The 27,236-nt window shown below is 45.2% G+C and overlaps 1 protein-coding gene across 1 annotated transcript in view; it reads left to right on the plus strand.

The window, feature by feature from the left end:
* xrcc2 (X-ray repair complementing defective repair in Chinese hamster cells 2) overlaps positions 1-25,418 on the plus strand; it is a 33,285-nt gene extending 7,867 nt beyond the window's left edge. Inside the window, exon 3 of the mRNA XM_070880113.1 lies at positions 19,888-25,418. Coding sequence (XP_070736214.1) covers positions 19,888-20,618 — 731 coding nt within the window. The 3' untranslated portion in view covers positions 20,619-25,418. The remainder of the gene's footprint in view (positions 1-19,887) is intronic.
* Positions 25,419-27,236: the final 1,818 nt, after the last annotated feature.

Consider the following 27,236-nt stretch of genomic DNA (forward strand, 5'->3'; position numbering starts at 1 on the left):
GGGGAGTCTGGTTTGCCACACGCTCCTTCCGCTGTCTGTGTTTGATTTCAGCATGCTCTCGGCGACGAGACCCAAGGTGCTCGGTGCCCTCCCAGACCTGGACCCCCAAGTCTCATTGGACCCCCACTGTTAGCTTATCACCATTTAGCAAGTACCCTGTTTTTTCCTTTTTAGGTCCAAAGTGGACGACCTCACATTTTGCTTCCATTGAAATCCATTTGCCACAGTTTTGCCCATTCACTTAATCTATCCATATCCCTTTGTAATTTTATGCTTTCACCTACACTGTCTACAATGTCGCCTATCTTTGTGCCAATGGCAAATTTGGATATATGACTTTCTATGCCATCATCTAAGTCATTAATAAATACTGTGAATAGCTGAGACCCCATCACATCCTGCCAATTTGAGTACTTACTCATTATCCCTACTGCTTGTCTCCTGCTGCTCAGCCAATTTCCTATCCAGGTCAATAATTTGCCCTGAATTCCATGGGCTTCGACCTGATTTAACAGTCTCTTATTTGGGACTTTATCAAATGCCGTCTGGAAGTTCATATAAATAACATCCAGAGACATTCCCCTGTCCATTACTTTAGTCACCTCTTCAAAAAATTCAATCAAGTTTGTCAGGCATGACTAACCTTTCACAAATCCACGCTGACTCTCTCTGATCAACTGAAAATGTTCGAGGTGTTCCGTTGCCCTGTCCTTAATTATAGTCTCTCGGGGGGTGGAAATTGCCCTCTGCCCCATTTCGGGCGGATAATTCGAATTATTTGAAATATTACCGTCTGGCGGAAAAAGGCAGAAATTTTGGCTCTTTAACTGTGACATTGCCTCCCAGTTGGATCGCTGTTTGAGGCGGTGTAGGGTTGGGAGCGTGGCGGTGGCCATCACTGTCGCGCTGACCGTCAGTGTGGCAGTGATGATGTCAACGCGACGAGGACATGTGCGTCGCGCTGACGCGTAGCAATGTCCCTCCCCTTCAGTTAAAGGGAAGGGACGCCTGGGCCACCAAAAGGAAGTATCGGGCTGCCTGTTGGCGGCCCAGCCGTGGCGGTCCACCCTTCCCTTTAAGGGCGGCCACACCGGCAAGCCACCGGCAGCTTCCCGCCTCACGAAGCTGTCAGGGGCACCGACCGGCGGCGGACGCACTTCCACGGGGTAATTTCCTCCACGGAGCGGAAAAGGGGTCGATGCGCGGCTGACGAGGAGTTGGAGCACCAGGCGGAGCGGAAAGTCGGGACACGGAGGAAACCCGTTTCCGCTGCCTCCGACCCGGGGGTGATTGCAGTAGGGTCGCACCCTCCACCTGCCTCCAGTCGGTAAGGCCTTACCGGCCATTACCGCCTCTTACTGCTGAATATTTCCAGCATTTTCTGTTTTAACTTCAGATTTCCAGCATCCGCAGTATTTTGCTTTTGTATTAAGCATACAGTGGTATTCCCCAGGAGTTGGTACGAAGACCACTGCTTAATATATATTAATGACTTGGACTTGGGAGTACAGGGCACAATTTCAAAATGTGCAGGTGGCACAAAACTTGGAAGTATAGTGAACAGTGAAGAAGATAGTGATAGAATTCAAGAAGACATAGAGAGGCTGGTGAAATGGGCGGCCATGTGGCAGATGAAATTTAACCCAGAAAAGTATGAAGCGATACAGTTTGTTAGAAAGAATGAGCAGCAACAATATTAACTAAAGGGTACAATCCTAAAGGAGGTGCATGAACAGAGAGACCTAGGGGTATATGTGCACAAATCGTTGAAGGTGGCAGGAGAGAACGCAGTTACAAAGCAAACAGGATCCTGGACTTCATAAGTAGAGGCATAGAGTACAAAAGCAAAGACATTATGATGAACTTTTATAAAATACTGGTTCAGCCTCAACTGGAGTATTGTGTCCCATTCTGGGCACCGCACTTTAGGAAGGATGTGAAGGCCTTGGAGAGGGTGCAGAAAAGATTTACGAGAATGATTCCAGGGATGAGGGACTTCAGTTACTGGATAGACTAGAGATGCTGGGGTTGTTCTCCTTAGAGCAGAGAACGTTGAGAGGAGATTTGATAGAAGTGTTCAAAATCATGATGGGTCTGGACAGAGCAGATCGAGAGAAACTGTTCCCATTTGCGGAAGGGTCAAGAAGCAGAGGACACCGATTTAAGGTAATTGGTTCTTGTGCCAAAGGCGACATAAGAAAAAACTTTTAACGCAGTGAGTGTTTAGGATCTGGAATGCACTATCTGAAAGGCAGACTCAATCACAGCTTTCAAAAAGGAGTTGGATAAGTAGCTGAAACAAAACAATTTTCAGGGCTACGGGGAAAGGGCAGGGGAGTGGGATTAGCTGAGGTGCTCTTGCAGAGAGCCGGCACGGGTTCGATGGGCCGAATGGCCGCCTTCCGTGCTGTAACCATTCTATGATTCTATGACTACAATGCTGTTCACTCCAGAAAATGATTGGGTCTTTTGATTTTTTTAAGTATATCATTCTTTGCCTTCTGATGAATTGGACTCTTATTTGAGGATCCTTGTCCATTCTCACTGATAACATTTGTGGCACTGTTTCAAAGACTAGCCAACTGTGGAAGAAATAGGAAAACCATAATCCAGCCCTCGGTTTTATTTGAAAAGATTTTTGGCTAGTTTCTTCATGCAGCAACAGCAACTTGCATTTATATAGTGCTTTTAAATATCCCTCCTTGCTTCATAGGGGTGTTATCAAACAAAATTTGACACCAAGTCACATCATGAGATATTAGTTGAGTCAATGAGATAGGTTTAAAGGAGTATCTTCAAGCAGGAGAGAGGGGGGAAAGGTTTGGTGAGGGAATTCCAGATGTTATGGCTCTGCGGGCATACAGTGATGTTTCTGGCATCCCTGGATTATGTTCAAGTCACGCCACCTCCATACATTTTTCCGATGGAAATACATTTTAGCCCCGTCAGTCTCTTCTTCCTAGAGTGCCAAAAGCCAGGATCACCCTTGTTCCTCTCGTCAAAGCTCTCCAAATTGTTCATGTACCTTTGAAAGCAGGATGCCCAAAATTGCACATGGTGTTCCAAATGTATCCCATCAATGATCTGCACAGGGTTAAAATAACTAATTTGTTTTGCATTGTAATCAAAAACCTTTCAAATGTTTTTATTTTGGAGCCCCTTATGTATCAGGTGCTCTTAGGTCCTTTACAGTAGAGGGTGAGATGCAGGATGTTGGAAGAAAATTGGACACTGTCCCAACACTGAACGCAAGCCTCTGCAACGCACCCTTTGCCATGATGATATCTCCTCTTCTCACACCAGCTGTCTTTATGGCTTTGCTGTGTTGAGTTATGGGCAGTTCTGTTCTCTGGGCTCCAGATTAATGGCAGTTGGACTGGGCTGGCTGAATCTCATTTTGTGCAGGATCCCTACATAGAGCTGACGACGATAGTTTTATCTCCTTGGTATGGTCTGAATTCACAACATATGTCTTGACTCGCTACATCATTCAGTTGCCTGGAGATAATTCAGAAATATTTTCTTCTTGCCCTCAACATAATTTATTTTGTTGCTGCTGTCCAAAACCCCACTTATATTATCAAATTAAAGCTGAATCAACACATAATTCAGCTCTTGTTTGCCACTATAAATAACGCAGCGACACAAAATCCACCACACTGCTGGATTTCCAAAAATTGATGGCAGAAGATGTGAGCTTGACTTTCTTTATTTTTCCCCAATGAACTATAAAGAAGCTGGGCTGATGATGGTCTTGTCAGTAGTGGTGACGTATGCCCAGTGCCAGACTGATTGTCTCCTGCATGTCACAATCCTTTTCTTTTTAAAGATCATTTGCTGGCTCCTCTCTAAAATTATGAAACAGGATAAGTAAGAAAGAGTTGAAGAATTTTTCAATTTTGTCAGTTGCTGCATATCTATAAGATGCACTGCACCAACTCGCTAAAGCTTCTTCAACAGCACCTCCCAAACCTGCGACCTCTACCACCTAGAAGGACAAGGGCAGCAGGCGCATGGGAACACCATCCCTCCAAGTTCCCCTCCAAGTTACACACCATCCTGATGTGGAAATATAATTGCCGTTCCTTCATTGTCGCTGGGTTAAAATCCTGGAACTCCCTCCGTAACAGCATCGTAGGAGTACCTTCACCACATGGACTGCAGTGGTTCAAGAAGGCAGCTCACCACCACCTTCTCAAGGGCAATTGGAAATGGGCAATAAATGCTGGCTTTGCCAGCAACCCCCTAATCCTGGAACGAATTGTTAAAAATCTGGTATCTTGGCACATGCCGCTTTAAAAAAACATGATTGTTAAATATGTTTGAGAAACCACTGTGGTGCCATGAAACTGCTTCCATTGTAATATTGGTAAGAGTGCAAGGAATTGCATTGAGTAGGGGTGCTTCAGTTTGTGATGACCTTTTCTTTTTGCTGCCACTTTCTGTCCCCTGGTGAAATTTCTTTATGTATACTCTCTGGAGTTTAGAAGAATGAGAGGTGATCTTGTTGAAACATACAAGATTCTGTGGGGGGATCTACAGGGTAGATGCTGAGAAGTTGTTTCCTCTGGCTAGAGAGTCTAAAGCTAGTGGACATAAGGAATAGGAGCAGGAGTAGGCCATTTGCGGTCACCTCCCTCCAAAACAGATATACCGTTTTGGATACTGTTGGGGGAGATGACTTACCAGGGGAAGGCACCAGCAGCCAGGTTCATGGCACCATGGGTGACTCTGCTGCACAGAAGGGCGGGAAAAAAATTGGGAGAGTTATAGTGATAGGGGACTCTATTGGAAGGGGAATAGATAGGAGTTACTGCGGCCGCAACCGAGACTCCAGGATGGTATGTTGCCTCCCTGGTGCAAGGGTCAAGGATGTCTCTGAGCAGCTGCAGAGCATTCTGGAGAGGGAGGGTGAACAGCCAGTTGTCATGGTACATGTAGGTACCAACGATATAGGTAAGATGCAGGAAGAGGTCCTACAAGCTGAATTTAGGGAGCTAGGAGTTAAATTAAAAAGTAAGACCTCAAAGGTAGTAATCTCTGGATTGCTACCAGTGCCCCGTGCTAATCAGAGTAGAGGGAGCAGGATAGTTAGAATAAATACGTGGCTTGAACAGTGGTGCAAGAGGGAGGGATTCAAATTCCTGGGACATTGGAACCAGTTCTGGGGAAAGTGGGACCTGTACAAACGGGACGGTTTGCACTTGGGCAGGACTGGAACTGATGTCCTGGGGGTAACATTTGCTAATGCAGTTCGGGAGTGTTTAAACTTATATGGCAGGGGCATGGGAATCTATGTAGCGAGACAGGGCGAAGTAATATGGAGTCAGAAACAGATGGTAGAAAGGTAAAAAACAATAGTGGAAGGCCGAGTAAACAAAGGCAAGAAACACTACATCATAATTCTAAAAGGACAAAGGGTGTTAAAAAAACAAGCCTGAAGGCTTTGTGTCTTAATGCAAGGAGTATCCGTAATAAGGTGGATGAATTAACTGTGCAAATAGATGTTAACAGATATGATGTGATTGGGATTACAGAGACGTGGCTCCAGGATGATCAGGGCTGGGAACTCAACATCCAAGGGTATTCAACATTCATAAAAGGAACAGGAGGTGGGGTAGCATTGCTGGTTAAAGAGGAGTTAGGAAGGACATTAGCTTGGATGATGTGGAATCTATATGGGTAGAGCTGCAGAACACCAAAGGGCAAAAAACGTTAGTGGGAGTTGTGTACAGACCTCCAAACAGTAGTAGTGATGTTGGGGAGGGCATCAAACAGGAAATTAGGGGTGCATGTAATAAAGGTGCAGCAGTTATCATGGGTGACTTTAATATGCATATAGATTGGGCTAACCAAACTGGAAGCAATATGGTGGAGGAGGATTGCCTGGAGTGCATAAGGGATGGTTTTTGAGACCAATATGTCGAGGAGCCAACTAGGGGGAGGCCATCTTAGACTGCGTGTTGTGTAATGAGAGAGGATTAATTAGCAATCTCGTTGTGCGAGGCCCCTTGGGGAAGAGTGACCATAATATGGTGGAATTCTACATTAGGAGAATGAAACAGTTAATTCAGAGACCATGGTCCAGAACTTAAAGAAGGGTAACTTTGAAGGTATGAGGCGTGAATTGGCTAGGATAGATTGGCGAATGCTACTTAAGGGGTTGACAGTGGATGGGCAATGGCAGACATTTAGAGACCGCATAGATTAACTACCACAATTTTACATCCCTGTCTGGCGTAAAAATAAAAAAGGGAAGGTGGCTCAACCGTGGCTATCAAGGGAAATCAGGGATAGTATTAAAGCCAAGGAAGTGGCATACAAATTGGCCAGAAATAGCAGCGAACCCGGGGACTGGGAGAAATTTAGAACTCAGCAGAGGAGGACAAAGGGTTTGATTAGGGCAGGGAAAATAGAGTACGAGAGGAAGCTTGCAGGGAACATTAAGACGGACTGCAAAAGCTTCTATAGATATGTAAAGAGAAAAAGGTTAGTAAAGACAAACGTAGGTCCACTGCAGTCAGAAACAGGGGAAGTCATAATGGGGAACAAAGAAATGGCAGACCAATTGAACAAGTACTTTGGTTCAGTATTCACTAAGGAGGACACAAACAACATTCCGGATATAAAAGGGGTCAGAGGGTCTAGTAAGAAGGAGGAACTGAGGGAAATCCTTATTAGTCGGGAAATTGTGTTGGGAAATTGATGGGATTGAAGGCCGATAAATCCCCAGGGCCTGATGGACTGCATCCCAGAGTACTTAAGGAGGTGGCCTTGGAAATAGCAGATGCATTGACAGTCATTTTCCAACATTCCATAGACTCTGGATCAGTTCCTATGAAGTGGAGGGGAGTCAATGTAACCCCATTTTTTAAAAAAAGGAGGGAGAGAAAACAGGGAATTCTAGACCGGTCAGCCTGACATCGGTAGTGGTTAAATGATGGAATCAATTATTAAGGATATCATAGCAGCGCATTTGGAAAGAGGCGACATGATAGGCCCAAGTCAGCATGGATTTGTGAAAGGGAAATCATGTTTGACAAATCTTCTGGAATTTTTTGAGGATGTTTCCAGTAGAGTGGACAAGGAAGAACCAGTTGATGTGGTGTATTTGGACTTTCAGAAGGCTTTCGACAAGGTCCCACACACAGAAACATGGTTGCAGGGTGGCCAAGACTGGGAATTAAACATACAGGGGTATCTGACGATTCGGAAAGATAGACAAGAAGGGAAAGGAGATGGGGTAGCTCTGTTAATAAAGGATGATATCAGGGCAGTTGTGAGAGACGATATTGGCTCGAATGTACAAAATGTTGAATCATTGTGGGTGGAGATTAGAGATAGTAAGGGGAAAAAGTCACCGGTGGGTGTAGTTTATAGGCCCCCAAATAATAACTTCACGGTGGGGCGGGCAATAATCAAGGGAATAATGGAGGCATGTGAAAAAGGAACGGCAGTAGTCATGGGGGATTTTAACCTACATATCGATTGGTCAAATCAAATCGCACGGGGTAGCCTTGAGGAGGAATTCATAGAATGCATACGGGATTGTTTCTTCGAACAGTATGTTACAAAACCTACAAGGGAGCAAGCTATCTTAGATCTGGTCCTGTGTAATGAGACAGGAAAAATAAACGATCTCCTAGTAAAAGATCCTCTCGGAATGAGTGATCACAGTATGGTTGAATTTGTAATACAGATTGAGGGTGAGGAAGTTGTGTCAGAAACGAGCATACTATGCTTAAACAAAGGGGACTACAGTGGGATGAGGGCAGAGTTGGCTAAAGTAGACTGGAAACACAGACTAAATGGTGGCACAATTGAGGAACAGTGGAGGACTTTTAAGGAGCTCTTTCATAGTGCTCAACAAAAATATATTTCAGTGAAAAAAAAGGGCGGTAAGAGAAGGGATAACCAGCCGTGGATAACCAAGGAAATAAAGGAGAGTATCAAATTAAAGACCAATGCGTATAAGGTGGCCAAGGTTAGTGGGAAACTAGAAGATTGGGAAAATTTTAAACAACAGCAAAGAATGACTAAAAAAGCAATAAAGAAAGGAAAGATAGATTACGAAGGTAAACTTGCGCAAAACATAAAAACAGATAGTAAAATCTTTTACAGATATATAAAATGGAAAAGAGTGACTAAAGTAAATGTTGGTCCCTTAGAAGATGAGAAGGGGGATTTAATAATGGGAAATGTGGAAATGGCTGAGACCTTAAACAATTATTTTGCTTCGGTCTTCACACTGGAAGACACAAAAACCATGCCAAAAATTGCTGGTCACTGGAATGTGGGAAGGGAGGACCTTGAGACAATCACTATCACTAGAGGGGTAGTACTGGACAGGCTAATGGGACTCAAGGTAGACAAGTCCCCTGGTCCTGATGAAATGCATCCCAGGGTATTAAAAGAGATGGCGGAAGTTATAGCAGATGCATTCGTTATAATCTACCAAAATTCTCTGGACTCTGGGGAGGTACCAGCGGATTGGAAAGCAGCTAATGTAACGCCTCTGTTTAAAAAAGGGGGCAGACAAAAGGCAGGTAACTATAGGCCGGTTAGTTTAACATCTGTCGTGGGGAAAATGCTTGAAACTATCATTAAGGAAGAAATAGCGGGACATCTAGATCGGAATAGTGCAATCAAGCAGACGCAGCATGGATTCATGAAGGGGAAATCATGTTTAACTAATTTACTGGAATTCCTTGAGGATATAACGAGCATGGTGGATAGAGGTGTACCGATGGATGTGGTGTATTTAGATTTCCAAAAGGCATTCGATAAGGTGCCACACAAAAGCTTACTGCAGAAGATAGAGGCACGCGGAGTCAGAGGAAATGTATTAGCATGGATCGAGAATTGGCTGGCAAACAGAAAGCAGAGAGTCGGGATAAATGGGTCCTTTTCGGGTTGGAAATCGGTGGTTAGTGGTGTGCCACAGGGATCGGTGCTGGGACCACAACTGTTTACAATATACATAGATGACCTGGAAGAGGGGACAGAGTGTAGTGTAACAAAATTTGCAGATGACACAAAGATTAGTGGGAAAGCGGGTTGTGTAGAGAACACAGAGAGGCTGCAAAGAGATTAAGATATGTTAAGCGAATGGGCCAAGGTTTGGCAGATGGAATACAATGTCGGAAAGTGTGAGGTCATCCACCTTGGGATAAAAAACAGTAAAAGGGAATATTATTTGAATGGGGAGAAATTACAACATGCTGAGGTGCAGAGGGACCTGGGGGTCCTTGTGCATGAATCCCAAAAGGTTAGTTTGCAGGTGCAGCAGGTAATCAGGAAGGCGAATGGAATGTTGGCCTTCATTGCGAGAGGGATGGAGTACAAAAGCAGGGAGGTCCTGCTGCAACTGTACAGGGTATTGGTGAGGCCGCACCTGGAGTACTGCGTGCAGTTTTGGTCACCTTACTTAAGGAAGGATATACTGGCTTTGGAGGGGGTACAGAGACGATTCACTCGGCTGATTCCGGAGATGAGGGGGTTACCTTATGATGATAGATTGAGTCGACTGGGTCTTTACTCGTTGGAGTTCAGAAAGATGAGGGATGATCTTATAGAAACATTTAAAATAATGAAAGGGACAGACAAGATAGAGGCAGAGAGGTTGTTTCCACTGGTAGGGGAGACTAGAACTAGGGAGCACAGCCTCAAAATACGGGGGAGCCAATTTAAAATTGAGTTGAGAAGGAATTTCTTCTCCCAGAGGGTTGTGAATCTGTGGAATTCTCTGCCCAAGGAAGCAGTTAAGGCTAGCTCATTGAATGTTTTCAAGTCACAGATAGATAGATTTTTAACCAATAAGGGAATTAAGGGTTACGGGGAGCGGGTCCACGGCCAGATCAGCCGTCATCTTGTTGAGTGGGCGGAGCAGGCTCGAGGGGCTAGATGGCCTACTCCTGTTCCTAATTCTTATAAGAGATTAATGTGCAAAGTTAAAGCACATGGGATTGGGGTAGTGTGCTGACGTGGATTGAGAACTGGTTGGCAGACAGGAAGCAAAGAGTAGGAGTAAATGGGTACTTTTCAGAATGGCAGGCAGTGACTAGTGGGTTACCGCAAGGTTCTGTGATGTTTACATTGTTTACATTGTACTTTAATGATTTAGACGAGGGAATTAAATTTGTATCTCCAAATTTGCAGATGACACTAAGTTGGGTGGCAGTGCGAGCTGCGAGGAGGATGCTATGAGGCTGCAGAGTGACTTGGATAGGTTAGGTGAGTGGGCAAATGCATGGCAGATGAAGTATAATGTGGATAAATGTGAGGTTATCCACTTTGGTGGTAAAAACAGAGAGACAGACTATTATCTGAATGGTGACAGATTAGGAAAGGGGGAGGTGCAACGAGACCTGGGTATCATGGTACATCAGTCATTGAAGGTTGGCATGCAGGTACATCAGGCGGTTAAGAAAGCAAATGGCATGTTGGCCTTCATAGCGAGGGGATTTGAATAAAGGGGCAGGGAGGTGTTACTACAGTTGTACAGGGCCTTGGTGAGGCCACACCTGGAGTATTGTGTACAGTTTTGGTCTCCGAACTTGAAGGACATTCTTGCTATTGAGGGAGTGCAACGAAGGTTCACCGGACTGATTCCTGGTATGGTGGGACTGACATATCAAGAAAGACTGGATCAACTGGGTTTGTATTCACTGGAGTTCAGAAGAATGAGAGGGGATCTCATAGAAACGTTTAAAATTCTGACAGGTTTAGACAGGTTAGATGCAGGAAGAATGTTCCCAATGTTGGGAAGTCCAGAACAAGGGGTCACAGTCTAAGGATAAGTGGTAAGCCATTTAGGACCGAGATGAGGAGAAACTTCTTCACCCAGAGAGTGGTGAACCTGTGGAATTCTCTACCACAGAAAGTTGTTGAGGCCAATTCACTAAATATATTCAAAAAGGAGTTAGATGTAGTCCTTACTACTAGGGGGATCAAGGGGTATGGTGAGAAAGCAGGAATGGGGTACTGAAGTTGCATGTTCAGCGTTGGGGAGAAAAGGCAACTTTTTCACTTTAATTGAGGTCATTGCGATTTTCTGTTTGTGTGGTCTTTGCTGTGTACAAATAAGCTGCTGCATTTGCCTCAGTGAAAGTGGCTACACGTCAAAAAGGAATTTATTGTAAAGCACTTTGAGCCTCCTGAGGATGTGATAAACCGCTATATAAAAGATCCTATGGCACTGTTCAAAGAAGAGCAGGGGAGTTCTCTGTGTCTTGGCCAATATTTATCCATCGATCAACGTCACGAAGATAGATGGGCCTAGAAAACCAGGTGCGTAGGATGTGGGACTCGAGCTGTTCACATGGGCACAGGGAGTATGTGAAATTGGTGCTGGCAGCTCATTATATTGAGTCAGGTTTGCAGGTAGCGCTGCTTATTGGCTACATTCCAGTTGGGAGTAAAGTGGGAGGTGGCAGTGGGGACTCATGTGTATCTGATGCCACTTAAAGGCAGCCTGCACCTCTGAAAGGGGAAGGTGCACTCTGACTACTGATGGCTGGGATACTTCAGAAGGAAGTAATTGGCTGCAAGAACTGTTTATTGAGCCCTCCCCCACCCCCTCTTGCCAGTTCCATGATTTTTGTTTGGATACCCTAGTTCAGGCAGTGGACAGGAGGAAAGAGATCCTGTTTCCCCCTGAAAGAAAGCTCTCCAGTCAACACCTCCATTGCAAGTGGGAAGAGGTGGATGAGGAGGTTAGTGCAAAGAGATGAGCTTCCAGTTTATGGCTCCAATGACCGCCATAGAGTTGTTAAGTAAAAAATCCTACCTTTCATCGCAACTACTCTCTCCTCACACCTGCAGCTCCATCACTCATAACACTCTTGGAACGACGCCGTGTCTGCTCCCCGTCATCCACTCCACCGGTGCCCTTATTAGTGGTCTCTTCTCTCTTAGGCAGACCCTTGGAGTCAAGGATGACTTGCTTCCACACTAAAAATGATTTCTCAGGTGATTGAAGAGTCCAATGCGGGACCTTGTTAGTGCCATACAGCCAGCTGGGCCAGCCTTCCCCGGTCCACACCGAGATGCTGCAGTCTGGGCCCAGGGCTGCATCAGGTTGTCCACCATGGCCATCTGAAGTGTCCTCAATGGGAGATCAACAGCCTTCCACCTCACAAGGTGTAGCCACTGTGGAAACACTTAGTTGAATAGGTCTTAGGCAGTCCCTCAGACTTGCTTCCACATGATTGAGTTCTCGGGTGACTGAAGAGTCCAATGTGGGACCTACAGTCTCTATCACAGGTGAAGGGACGTAGGAACATAAGAAATAGGAGCAGGAGTAGGCCATACGGCCCCTCAAGCCTGCTCCGCCATTTAATAAGATCATGGCTGATCTGATCATGGACTCGGCTCCACTTCCCGGCACGCTCCCCATAATCCCTTATCCCCTTGTTGTTTAAGAAACTCTATTTCTGTCTTAAATTAATTCAATGACCCAGTTTCCACAGCTCTCTGAGGCAGCGAATTCCACAAATTAACAACCCTCTGAGAGAAGAAATTTCTCCTCATCTTGTTTTAAATGGGCGGCCCCTTATTCTAAGATCATGCCCTCTAGTTCTAGTCTCCCCCCATCAGTGGAAACATCCTCTCTGCATCCACCTTGTCAAGCCCCCTCATAATCTTATACATTTCAATAAGATCACCTCTCATTCTTCTGAATTCCAATGAGTAGAGGCTCAACCTACTCAACCTTTCCTCATAAGTCAACATCCTCATCCCCGGAATCAATCGAGTGAATCTTCTCTGAACAGCCTCCAAAGCAAGCATATCCTTTCGTAAATATGGAAACCAAAACTGCATGCAGTATTCCAGGTGTGGCCTCACCAATACCTTATATAGCTGTAGCAAGACTTCCCTGCTTTTATACTCCATACCCTTTGCAATAAAGGCCAAGATACCATTGGCCTTCCTGGTCACTTGCTGCACCTGCATACTATCCTTTTGTGTTTCATGCACAAGTACCCCCAGGTCCCACTGTACTGCGGCACTTTGCAATCTTTCTCCATTTAAATAATAACTTGCTCTTTCTGCCAAAGTGCATGACCTCACACTTTCCAACATTACACTCCATCTGCCAAATTTTTGCCCACTCACATAGCTTGTCTCTGTCCTTTTGCAGATTTTTTGTGTCCTCCTCACACATTGCTTTTCCTCCCATCTTTGTATCGTCAGCAAACTTGGCTACGTTACACTCAGTCCCTTCTTCCAAGTCGTTAATATAGATTGTAAATAGTTGGGGTTCCAGCACTGATCCCTGCGGCACCCCACTAGATACTGGTTGCCAACCAGAGAATGAACCATTTATCCTGACTCTGTTTTCTGTTAGTTACTCAATCCTCTATCCATGCTAATATATTACCCCCAACCCGTGAACTTTTATCTTGTGCAGTAACCTTTTATGTGGCATCTTGTCAAATGCCTTCTGGAAGTCCAAATACACCACATTCACTGGTTCCTCTTTATCCACCCTGTTCGTTACATCCTTGAAGAACTCCAGCAAATTTGTCAAACATGACTTCCCCTTCATAAATCCAAGCGGGTGGTGGGGTGCTCGGGTTGTCGTGCGCTCTTTCCGCTGTTTGCGCTTGGCTTCCACATGCTCCCGGCGAAGAGACTCAAGGTGTTTGGCGCCTTCCCGGATCCTTCTCCATTTTGAGTGGTCTTGGGCCAGGAATTCCCAGGTGTAGGTGGGAATGTTGCACTTTTTCAAGGAGGCTTTGAGGGTGTCCTTCAAGCGATTCCTCTGCTCACCAGGGATTCGCTTGCCTTGTCGGAGCTCTAAGTGGAGCACTTGTTTTGGGAATCTCGTATCGAGCATGCGAACGATGTGGCCCGTCCATCTGAAGTGTCCTCAATGGGAGATCAACACTTCGGAGCGTGATCAATACTTCGAAGCTGGGGATGTTGGCCTGAGCGAGAGCACTGACATAGGTGCGACTATCCTGCCAATGGATTTGCAGGATCTTGTGGAGGCAGCGTTGGTGGCACTTTTGCAGTGCTTTGAGGTGCATGCTGTACATCGTGCATGTCTCTGAAGCTTATAGGAGGGCGGGTATCACTACTTCTCTGTAGACCATGAGCTTGGAGCCGAGTTTGAGGTCCTGGTCACTTTCTTCCTCAGGCGACCGAAGGTTGCACTGGCACACTGAAGGCGGTGTTGGACTTTGTCATCGATGTCTACTCTTGTTGACAGTAGGGTTCCAAGGTATGAAAAGTGGTCCACATTGTCCAAGGGTCTCATCATCGATCTTGATAATCGGGGGGGCAGTACTGTGTGGCGGGGGCAAGTTGGTCGAGAACCTTTGTCTTACGGATGTTTAGTGTAAGGCCCATACTCTCGTACGCTTCGAAGAAGTGTCATCTGCGTACTGTAATTCAATAACAGAGGATGGGATAACCTTGGATCTGGACTGGAGGTTGAACAGTTTCCCGTTTGTTCTGTAGATTATATCCACTCCAGCGGGGAGCTTATTGAAGGTGAGATGGAACATTGCAGCAAGGAAGATCGAGAAGAGCGTTGCTGCGATGTCACAGCCTTGCTTCATCCCGGTCCACACATGTATTGTGTCTGTGGTGGATCTGTTGGTTAGGATCACGGCTTGCATGTCATCGTGAAAAAGGCGGAGGATGGTGACACACTTTTGAGGGCAGCCGAATTTGAAGAGGGCAGTCCATAATCCCTCACGGTTGACAGTGTCGAAGGCCTTTGTGAGGTACAGATGTTGTTTCTGGTCCTTGCATTTTTCTTGAATTTGACGCGCGGTGAAGATCATGTCCATTGTGCCTCTTAGTGGGTGAAATCCACATCGCGATTCTGGGAGGAGCTCTTCAGCCACTGGGAGAAGGCAATTGAGGAGAATTCTTGCAATGACTTTCCCTGTGACAAACAGCAGGGAAATTCCTCTGTAATTATCGCAATCGGACTTGTCACCTTTCTTGAAGATGGTCACGATTACAATGTCTCTGAGATCCCTTGGCATGCTCTCCTCCTTCCAAATAAGAGAAATTAGTTCATGGATTCAGACCCGTAGTGCTGCTCCACCATGCTTTAGTGCTTTGGCGGGGATTCTATCTGCTTCTGAGGCCTTGTTCTTCAGTTGTCGGATGGCCTTTTCAGCATCATGCTGGGCTGGAATTGTGCTGAGGTGGTGGCGGGTAGCAAGCTGCGGGATGGAGTCGAGGACACGCACGCCGAAGACAGAGTCTTGGTGAAGTAGATCTTCAAGGTGCTCCTTCCAGCGGGCACTGACTGCCTCTCTGTCCTTGATGAGTACCTCTCCGTTCTTGGCCCTCAGTGGGGTACTTGGGCCGTAATTGGAAAGAATCCACGCATGTTGTGGTTGTCGACTAGTTGCTGGATCTCCTGCGCTTTTTCCACCCACTATCTGTTTTTAGGTCGCGAGTTTTTTGTTGGACCTCGGCATTCAGATGTCTGTAGAGCTGCTTTCTTGATCGCGAGTTGTGTTGCTGTTTCCAGTTCAAGAATGACTTGTGCTTGCGGCTTATTAGTTCCTGGATCTCCTGGTCGTTCTCATCAAACCAGTCTTGATGTTTCCTGGTGGAGTGACCAAGCGTCTCTTCACAGGTGCTAATTATGGAGGCCTTGAGGGCAGAGTAGGCACTATGGACACTCTGTGTATTCGGTTCACTGGAAGTCGTCAGGTTGGTTGTGAGGCACTGGCTGAATAGGGCTTTCTTTGCAGGGTCTTTGAGTGCTCCAGTGTTGATTTTCCTGCAGCAACATTTCTGTTGCTGCCGCTGTTTTGGGGCTACCTTGATGGAAATAACAGAGCAGATTATATGGTGATCAGTCCAGCAGTGGTCAGCTCTTGTCATGACGCAGATGATGCGGACGTCCTTGCGGTCCCTCGCTCGGACGATGACTTAGTCTAGCGGATGCCAGTGCTTGGAGCTAGGGTGTTGCCATGAGGTGTTGTACTTATCTCTCTGACTGAACAAGGTGTTGGTTATGGCAAGACCATGTTCTAAGCATTTCGTCAGAAGGAGGGTACTGTTGGAGTTGATTTTCCCTACACCCTCTCTGCCAATCACGCCTCCCCAGAGGTCTGTGTCCTTTCCAATTCTAGCATTACCGTTGCCAAGGAGAATCAGCTTGCCGACTTGAATGCAGGGGGTATGATTAAGAAGTTTGCAGATGACACTAAAATCGGCTGTGTGGTTGATAATGAAGAAGAAAGCTACAGACTGCAGGAAGCTATCAATCAACTGGTCAGGTGAGCAGAACAGTGGCACATGGAATTTAATCCAGAGAAGTGTGAGGTAATGCATTTGGGGAGGGCTAACAAGGAAAGGGAATACACCTTAAATGGTAGGACACTGAGAAGTGTAGAGGAACAAAGGGACCTTGGAGTGCATGTCCACAGATCCCTGAAGGTAGCAGGCCAGGTAGATAAGGTGGTTAAGAAGGCATATGGAATACTTGCCTTTATTAGCCGAGGCATAGAATACAAGAGCAGGGGGATTGTACTTGAACTGTATAAAACACTGGTTAGGTCACAGCTGGAGTACTGCGTGCAGTTCTGGTCACCACATTACAGGAAGGACGTGATTGCACTGGAGAGGGTACAAAGGAGATTTATAAGGATGTTGTCAGGAGTGGAGAATCTAAGCTATGAGGACAGATTGGATCGGCTGGGTTTGTTTTCCTTGGAACAGAGAAGGCTGAGGAGAGACCTCATTGAGGTGAATAAAATTATGAGGGGCTGAGATATAGCGGTTGAAAGGGCCTATTTCCCTTAGCAGAGGGGTCAACAACCAGAGGGCATAAATTTAAAGTAATTGGTCGAAGGTTTAGAGGGGATTTGCGGGGAAATTTGTTCACGCAGAGGGTTGTGCGGCTCGTTCCAATGGTAACCTGCAAACGCCTTCTCTCAGACTCTCACTCATGTATAGCTTCTCCTGGTTACTTGTATTTACAATATTTACAATCATCTGATAGGACCATTGTTGAATCTGTGTTGATGCAAATCGAACAGAACTCTGTTGATGAGGAGGGAGCTTTGCATTATGGAACCACTAGCTGATTAAAGGGACTAACCGGTTGTCCGTGTTGTTACCAACTTGTTTGAAATCTTGACAGATGGTTACTTTAAATCTGAGATTCACTGCCTGAAAGGGTGGTAGAGGCAGAAACCCTCATCGCATTTAAAAAGAACTTGGATGTGCACTTGAAGTGCCGTTGCCTGCAAGGCTACGGACCAAGAGCTGGAAAGTGGGATTAGGCTGGTACAGACACAATGGGCTGAATGGCCTCCTTCTATGATTGTATGCAGGTTAAAGTAGCAGCTGCACGAAAATAACATAACAGAAGTGCTTATTTTTTAAAGTTTGAGACCATTTTACTGTCGGGGAGGGAATGTAAATTTGAAAGACCATGTTTTTTGTATTTTGTCTCGCTGCCTCACTTCTCCCCTTGAACTTGTTGACTCTATGGGCGCAGCAAATTTTTCTCCAGTATTTTCTCCACATGGCTTTCTTCGCGTGAGTGTCTGCATGACACCGGAGAATATCACAACTGAGCCTGGTCTAATCCTCGCCCAATATCGCTACACATGCACTTCCAGATTACTGGAGCAGACACCCCGCTCAATCCTAACCCTGGGGCACAGGTCAGTTGTAGCACCTGTACCATGGCCTCGGTTGCATTCGGATACCTTGGCGCAGAGATCAAACCTAGGTCCTACCTCAGCCTTTCTGGCTCATGTGTCTTAACCAGTTGAGCCATTGGGAATGCTGCAGATTTCAGCAAACTTTAACCACAGTCAGTCCGTTGTATATTACTAAATAAATGTCAGTCTGAAAATGATAAGAGCCTTTGTACTTTGCAATATTAACCTCGACTGTAATTAATGGAAACCAACTTACACTAATTACAGCATTTAAATAAATGCATGGACATTACTAAGTGATTCCACTTTGATTTTTCTCAATCTGTAGTTTTTTTTTTATTTGTTCCTGGAATGTGGGCATCGCTGACAAGGCCCATCCCTAATTGCCCTTGAGAAGGTGGTGGTGAATGCTGTATACTTCTTTGTGGCAGTTTGGTACAACTGATTGGCTCGCAAGGCCATTTCAATTAAGCGTGAACCACATTGCTGTGGGTCTGGGATCATATATAGGCCAGACCGGGTAAGGACGCCAGATTTCCTTCCCTAAAGGGGCATTAATGAAACAGATGAGTTTTTACAACAGTCCGATAGTTTCATGGGGCTCAATTTTGGTCATGACTTGCATCAATTTTTTTGGAGTAAGTTGTTTTTTTTGGCATAAATTAAAAAATGCCATTTTCCCCAAAAAAATTTGCTCCAGAGTAAGTCAGTTAGGTATGATTTTTTTTTTAGTTCAGTTTTTTTTTCAAAAGGGGCGTTCCCAGACACTTACGCCGGTTTTGGCCATTTATGCCACTTTGGCCAGCTAAAACTTACACCAAATCGACTTAGGTCAGTATATGTGGCCAGTTCCGAAAAACCTTGCGGGCAGTTAAGAAATTGGCGCAGGTTAGTACATTTAAAGCACCAAGACTTACAAAGCACTAAACAAAGCACAAAAATAAGCATTCAATAACAAATAAAAAATAGAAGGAAGCTGACGACCTGCACCAAGACTTACAAAGCACGAAACAAACCACAAAAAGTAATAATCAATCAATCAATAACAAATAAAACATTGAAGTCCTACCTTTATGCCAGAATCAAGTCCCCCATCCCCCATCAAAACACTCTTTCTCCCCCCTCCCCCAAAAATCTCCTCCCCCTCCCCCCATCAAAACACTCTTTCTCTGCCCCCGCCCCCCCCCCCCCCCAAAACTCTCCTCCCCCCCTCCAATCAAAACTCTCAAGCACAACCATCAATGAATAAAAAATAAAACTAAGTCCTACCTCGGCCCGGTAAACTCGGCCGGCCGGTGCGGGAGTTCACTCGGCTGGGGATGGGGTGCGGCGAGATCGGGGTGTCCCTTCGGCCGGGGATAGGGGCTTCGAGCATCGGGTCCTGCTCACAACCCGCAGGATACGCTGGGAGGGCAGGAGCATGCGCGCAGACTTCACTGCGCATGTGCGCAGGTGCCGGCATTGTTTTCGGCGCTGGCCTGTTGCTCCGCCCCCACTTCACAATGAACGCCACGCTGGGACTCCGGCGACTCGAAAGAGCAGCCAGGATGGGCGACTTTTTTCCGGCGCAGTGCGCAAAGTCTTAAGTACGCCGAAAAAGGGGTTGGGCAAAATTGAGCCCCATGGTCACCATTACTGGCACTAGCTTTTTATTCCAGATTTAGTTAATTAATTGAATTTAAATTCCCCAGCTGCTGTGGTGGGATTTGAACTCAAGCTTCCAGATCATCAGTTCAGATCTCTGGATTACTAGTGCAGTAACATAACCACTATGCTACAGGTGCAGCGTCGAGAATCTGGAAGCTTCGGGACCGAGGCCACTCCAGATTCCGTTTATTTCCGGACTTCGGAACGTCTTTCCGACATCCCGAGTCCGGAAACATCTGGGCCAAAGTAGGTAGGTAGGGTGTGTGGGGGGGGGGGGGCGGTCAAGCGGCAGCAGTGGGGGTTGAGTGGGAGCAAGGTCAGCCAAGGCAGGTAAGAGGTCGGTGGGAGAGAGGTTGGCGGGGGTCCGGATTCTGAAACAGATTCCAGATGACCCCTCCACGGATCGTCCCGCATTCCGGAACAGTACGGATTCCGGAACTCCGGATTCTCGACGCTGTACCTGTACCATAGTGGAGTATTCACTGTGCAATCAGGGGAAATGTTGCTTGTTTTGGAATTAAGTTTTTAAAAAATACAGCTTTTGTGCTTTTTGCAGTCTGGTGCTAACTTTCGCTTCTGCGCTTTACAGGAGATACTGTTGAGTTCCACGGTCCAGAAGGAGCAGGGAAGACAGAAATGCTTTATCACCTGATGGCCTCCTGTATCCTCCCAGAATCAACGGGTGGGCTCCAGGTCGAGGTTGTTTTCATCGACACAGACTACCATTTTGACATGCTTCGCCTGGTCACCATTCTGGAGCACCGTTTGGCGCAGAGCACGGAGGAAACGGTTAAACAGTGCCTGGCTCACCTGTTTCTCGTTCACTGCAGTAGCAGTACCCAGCTGCTGCTCCTGCTCCACTCGCTCGAAGGCATGGTTTGCAGCCACCCTGCCCTTTGCCTGCTTATCGTGGACAGCATGTCCGCCTTCTATTGGATCGACCGGCTCAACGGTGGGGAGAGCTTTAGCCAGCAGGAAGCCAATCTCTGCCGCTGCGTTGAGTGCCTGGAGAAGCTGCTGAGCGAGTACCGGCTGGTGTTACTAGCCACCACGCAAGCCCTCATGCGCGGGCCAGGGCCTGGGACAGCCAGGCCAGATGGAGCTGCTGTCGCCTGGCAACCGCCTGGCGCCGCCGTCGCAGAATATAAACCGTATCTGTGCAAATCGTGGCAAAAGCTGGTCAAGCATAGGTTTATTTTCTCAAAGAACACCACGAGGGACAATAAACAAGAATTTGCTATTGTTTCTCTTCATCCACGAAGCAGTATTGCGAGCAGGTGCTCTTTTATTATTACAGATGGAGGGGTCCAGCTCCTTTAACCCTTCCGCATTCATTCCTAAACGAGGACCACTGGAGATACTCCGTGATCACACACATGAGTAAAATACCTTTTTATTTTACGTACTGCTAATTGTTCTGGTTAACTGAAGTCTATTCATCGGCTTTCCCAGTGGGCAAATCTAGATTAACCCTTTAACTGTGATTTGACCCTAAACGAGGTCAGGTGGAGGTTTAGCCCCCCTCCCCCCCCCCCCCCCCCCCCCCCCTCCTCCCTCCCCCTCAATGTGCAGATTGTCGAGGATTTCTATTATTTTCAGTGGAAATTCTCCAGCTAGTTTTGGTCTGATCTTTAGGGGAAAGGGGCTAATCCAGGCCTCTCCTTGAAAGCTCCTTTTGGGATGCATATGTTCTTTGTGCATGTCGGCGTGTCCAGTACGTACCCTTAATATACACTCCAGTCACATCAACTGCAGCAAAATCCCAGAAATACTTTTTGTGGTGGAGATCAGATTGGTCCTATTAATGGAAATTTTAAGCATTCTAATTCACAGTTTATATACACATATATTATAACCTGTTCTTTGGGGAGTTTCATATGAAGTGCTTAAATTAAAAAAAAATATTTAACCACAATGCTGTTTAATGCAACCCATCCTTTTCATTTGTCGTCCTTCCTGTCCTGTTTCATTTGTAATTGGAAGTGGTAAGAAGGGGGTTTATCAGTTGTAAATTAAGTTCTGTGTACAATGCTTGAAAATATCTACACCATGTTGTGCTTAAACAATCCAAAATCACAGGGTTCTAAAGGAAAAAAACTCAGGAAAGGTTCTAATATTTATACCTGGTGAATCTTATTGTGCAGGTGAGAATAAATACAAGAAAAATATTTTATGTTGAAAATACGAATTTTTAAAACTGTTTTTATCTTCTATGTGTGCTGCACATCATCATGAACTTCAAGAGAGCTGAATCTATGTTCATAGAATCATATAAGCACAGAAGGAGGCCATTCGGCCTATCGGTCCTGTGCCGGCTCTTTGAAAGAGCAATCCAATTCGTCCCGCTCTTTTCCCCATAGCTCTAGTGTTCTTTAAAAGGTCATATTTGAAAAATTTAATGGGTACACCATTTCTTAGGCCAAGACTGAAGGGTTGAAAAGTATAAGTAGTGAAATGTTTAAATCCCTTTCGCAAACATATTGATTAAAAATCTGTTATTTTCAAAAAAGCAGTACTACTTCAAAACAAAACTTGCAATTTGCCGATGAAAGTTAAAATGATTCCTGATAATGTTCGTGTGAACATAAGAAATAAGAGCAGGAATAAGCCATTTGGCCTCTCGAGCCTGCTCCGCCATTCAAGAGGCCAAATGGCCTACTCCTGCTCCTATTTCTTATGTGGGGTGATTGATTTTGAATACTTCCGTCCGACAACCAATATTTCAAATAGCCTTATCCTTTGGCACCAGAAGGAAGCATTCAAAATTTAAGACTTAAAAAAAAAAAGTTCTGCTTAAAATGCTTTAAATTCAATGTTCACATATGTAACTCTTATCAGTAATATCTACCCATAATACATTCTCTTGTCACGTTTTTGTCACGCTTGTGTTTTTCATCCAAATTCATCTGTCCACATTTACAATGGGTTTTTCCTATGTAAACTTTTCACAATTAATGGTGTGATAAGAACATAAAGAATTATGAACAGGAGTAGGCCGTGCGGCCCTTTGCGTCTGCTCCGCCATTGGCTGATCTTCAAACTCAACTCCACTTTCCCACCCGATCCCCATACCCCTTGATTCTCCGTCAATGATCGGGTGGCTCTGAAGCAAGTCTCTGTGCCAGGTTGGCCTCCATGTTGATTTTTTTTTCTCGTGGGCTTCCACAAGGTAAGTAGTAAAACATTTGATGGGTGGAATTTTTACAGAGTTTCTCCGATCACTTGCTGTTACTTCAGTGGAAACCTTGTAGATTTACGCCGTTTCTCAGGGTTTCCACCAAAGTTACGATGGGAACCCTATACAAGAATGGCTGCTGAAAATTTAAGCTTCAACTAGAAAAAATATATATTTTACTTTTTTTTACATTTTCATTCTCACATATACATAGCTTTTAATTACTTTGTGTATTAATTAAAATTATTATTGAAAATCACCTGGCTTCAGCAGAACCTCGGACTCTATAGTTCCCCCTCTCAATGAAATCCTCTGTCTCCACCCACACGTGGGCCTGCTTGCTACCTCAGTTGCAGGCATCCTTTCGTTGTGCAGTTGTGACCTCCCCAGACTCCTACTAATCACTGGGGTAAATTGGCATTGTTCCTTGACGCCTGGAAGTGGCATCCTGTAAAGAGGGAGAATTCTTGCAGGAGATGGCGGGGTCAAAGAAGACACCAGTAAACCCTACCATAGAAACATAGAAAATAGGTGCAGGAGTAGGCCATTCGACCCTTCGAGCCTGCACCACCATTCAATATGATCATGGCTGATCATTCACCTCAGTACCCCATTCCTGCTTTCTCTCCATACCCCTCGATCCCTTCAGCCGTAAGGGCCACATCTAACTTCCTTTTGAATATATCTAACGAACTGGCATCAACAACTCTCTGCGGTAGAGAATTCCACAGGTTCACAATTCTCTGAGTGAAGAAGTTTCTCCTCATCTCGGTCCTAAATGGCTTACCCCTTATCCTTAGACTGTGACCCTTGGTTCTGGACTTCCCCAACATCGGGAACATTCTTCCTGCATCTAACCTGTCCAGTCCTGTCAGAATGTTATATGTTTCTATGAAATCCCCTCTCATTCTTCTAAATTCCAGTGAATATAAGCCTAGTCGATCCAGTCTTTCTTCATATGTCAGTCCTGTCATCCCGGGAATCAGTCTGGTGAACCTTTGCTGCACTCCCTCAATAGCAAGAATATCCTTCCTCAGATTAGGAGACCAAAACTGTACGCAATATTCAAAACGTGGCCTCACCAAGGCCCTGTACAACTGCAGTAAGACCTCCCTGCTTCTATACTCATGAAGGCCAACATGCCATTTGCCTTCTTCACCGCCTGCTGTACCTGAATGCCAACTTTCAATGACTGATGTACCATGACACCCAGGTCTCATTGCACTTCCCCTTTTCCTAATCTGTCACGATTCAGATAATATTCTGCCTTCCTGTTTTTGCCACCAAAGTGGATAACCTCACATTTATCTACGTTATACTGCATCTGCCATGCATTTGTCCACTCACCTAACCTGTCCTAGTCACCCTGCAGCCTCTTAGCATTCTCCTCACAGCTCACACTGCCACCCAGCTTAGTGTCATCTGCAAACTTGGAGATATTACATTCAATTCCTTCGTCTAAATCATTAATATATATTGTAAATAGCTGGGGTCCCAGCACTGAACCTTGCGGTACCCCACTAGTCACTGCCTGCCATTCTGAAAAGGACCGGTTTATTCCTACTCTTTGCTTCCTGTCTGCCAACCAATTCTCTATCCACGTCAATACATTACCCCAGTACTATGTGCTTTAATTTTGCACACTAATCTCTTGTGTGGGACCTTGTCAAAAGCCTTTTGAAAGTCCAAATACACCACATCCACTGGTTCTCCCTTGTCCACTCTACTAGTTACATCCTCAAAAAATTCCAGAAGATTTGTCAAGCATGCTTTCCCTTTCATAAATCCGTGCTGACTTGGACCGATCCTGTCACTGCTTTCCAAATGTGCTGCTATTACATCTTTAATAATTGATTCCAACATTTTCCCCACTACCGATGTCAGGCTAACATGTCTATAATTCCCTGTTTTCTCTCTCCCTCCTATTTTAAAAAGTGAGGTTACAATAGCTACACTCCAATCTATATTGTGTATATAAGTTGTGTACATTATCATGAACGTTAGCATAGTGGTTATGTTACTGGACAAGTAATCCAGAGGCCTGGACTAATGATCCGGAATCATGAGCTCAAATCCCACCACGGCAGCTGGGGACTTTAAATTCAGTTAATTAAATAAATCTGGAATTAAAAAGCTAGTGCCAGTAATGATGACCATGAAACTACCGGATTGCCGTAAAAACCCATCTGGTTCACTTATGTCATTTAGGGAAGGAAATCTGCGTCCTTACCTGGCCTATATGTGACTCCAGATCCATAGCAGTGTAGTTGACTCTTAACTGTCCTCTGAAATGGCCTAACAAGGCACTCAGTTGTACCAAACCGCTACAAAAAGTATAGCGGTTCATCTCAAGGGCAATTAGGGATGAGCAATAAATGCTGTCCTTATCAGTGTCGCCCACATCCCATGAACAAATACATTTTTAAAAACGTAGACGGTATATATGAACTGAGAGGATATACTTAAAAGGAAATGCTGAACATGCTGGGGCTCTTCACTAGTGAAGGCTGAGGGTGGCCTGATAGAGGTCTTTAAGATTATGAAAGGGTTTGACAGGGTAAATGTAGAGAAGATGTTTCCACTTGTGCGGGTGTCCAAAACTAGAGATCATAAATATAAGATAGTTGTTATTAAATCCAAACGGAAATTCATGCAAAACTTCTTTACCCAAAGACTGGTAAGAATCTGGAACACGTTACCATAAAGAGCAGTTTAGGCGAATAACATAGATGCATTGAGGGGGAAGCTAGATAAGTGCATAAAGAAGAAAGGAGTAGAGGGATATGCCGATAGTGTTGGATGAGGAAGGTTGAGAGGAAACATGTGTGGAGCATAAACGCTGGCACAGAATGGCCTGTTTTTGTGCTGTAGACTCGATGTAACTAAGCACAAAAGAAGGGGGATGGAGGACAGACACAGAAGGAGTTTTTGAGGGGAAGTGACAGAGGGAGGAATGGGGGAAAGGCAGGCACATATGGGGATGGGAAGGGCGGTTGGGACAGAGAAGGAAGGGGAGGCAGCCAGAGGGGAATGCAGGCAGTCAGTGCAACCGCTAAGTAGAAGGAATAAGGATGTGTCATGCAGATGAGGGGGCAGGTGGATAGGGGCTCAGACAGGGACGCATTAGGTGATCTGTGATGAGGGATGAGATGGAGCAGAGGATATAAGGATGAGCGAGTGCTGCAACAGGGGATGCAATGTGAGGAACACTGTGCTGTGAAGAAGATGGGTTGGAGGTCGAGAAAATGATGGGAGTGAGAAATAGCAGAGCAGCAGGACAAAAAGGGCTGCAGGGGCAAGAATACAAGAGGCCACAATACAAGTGCTAGAGATAGGTCAGAGTTTATCATGTAAGGTGTGATTCAAAACAGTTGCAGGACTTACTCAGAATGGGTAGTGGAGAAAATGCCTGTGGTCTGACACCCTCCTCAACATGTCCCTGGAACTTCCCTTCAGCATGATCCAAGTTGTCGCAGGAAAATGGACTGCCGTAGAATTTGATCTCCAAAACACCAGTATAAATCGAAGAATGCCGTGTAAAGAAAACAGAATTTGACTCATTCAGTCATCATAAACTTTGATTAAAAAATTACATGGCATAACACCCCTACCATTATAAAACAGCATAACCTGACTCACAGCAACACTACGGGAGATCAGCTAATGTCTTGAATAATTTAGAAAATCAATAAAGAGGAAACATGGAACAGGAGTAGGCCATTCAGCCCCTCCAGCCTGTCCCACCATTCAATTAGATCATGGCTGATCTGTATCTTAACTTCATCTACCCGCCTTGGTTCCGTAACACTTAATACCCTTTCCTAACAAAAATCTATCAATCTCAGTTCTGAAATTTTCAAATGACTCCCCAGCCGCAACAGATTTTTGGGGAAGAGATGTCGACATGAAAGTTACTATCTGATGTTAATAAAAATGTGTTGAATTGGGTTGCGTTTTTTTTAATCATAGAATGGTTTCAGCACAGAAGGAGGCCATTCGGCTCATCGAGTCTGTGCCGGCTCTCAGCAAGAGCACTTCAGCTTCCCCCCGCTCCCTCCCTCTCCTTCTCCATCTTTCATGCTGTGTCAAACCGTGCGAATTTATTTCCTTCAGGTACTTATCCAATTCCCTTTTGAAAGCCACGATTGAGTCTGCGTCCACCACCCGTTCAGGCCGTGTATTCCAGATTCTTACCACTCGCTGCGTAAAAAAGTTTTCCTTCATGTTGCCTTTGGTTCTTTTGACAATCACCTTAAATCTGTGTCCTCTGGTTCTCGACCCTTCTGCCAATGGGAACAGTTTCTCGCTATCTACTCTGTCTAGCTCCACCATGCAGACAGAGGAATGATACTTGCCTTTTATAAAGCTGTAACTGTATTCTCACTAGATAATGGCCTACCCTGCTCCAACTGCAAATAGACCTTGGGTAATTGTTACAAAAAAAAAAGGCAAGCGAACCAAGTCTTGCAGTGTCCTGTTAATGATTTTCAAAATCTTTTTTAAACTAACACTCCTATTATTTTAGAGTTAAATAAAAACATATATCTGGTATGCGTAATGGTTTGTGTCATATTTTAAAGGAGTTTTTTGGTGTGCTTAATTTCCTGTTCCGTGCAATCTCTCTTGTTCATTTCTGGTTACATTTAAGTACTTGAGGAATTTGGGTAAATGGAGTTGAGGTACAGATCAGCCTTGATTCAATAAAATGGCAGAGCAGGCTCAAATGGCTGAATGGTCCATTCCTGTTCAACAATAACAACTTG

The sequence above is a fragment of the Pristiophorus japonicus genome, chromosome 5, assembly GCF_044704955.1.
Source record: "Pristiophorus japonicus isolate sPriJap1 chromosome 5, sPriJap1.hap1, whole genome shotgun sequence".
NCBI lineage: Eukaryota > Metazoa > Chordata > Chondrichthyes > Pristiophoridae > Pristiophorus > Pristiophorus japonicus.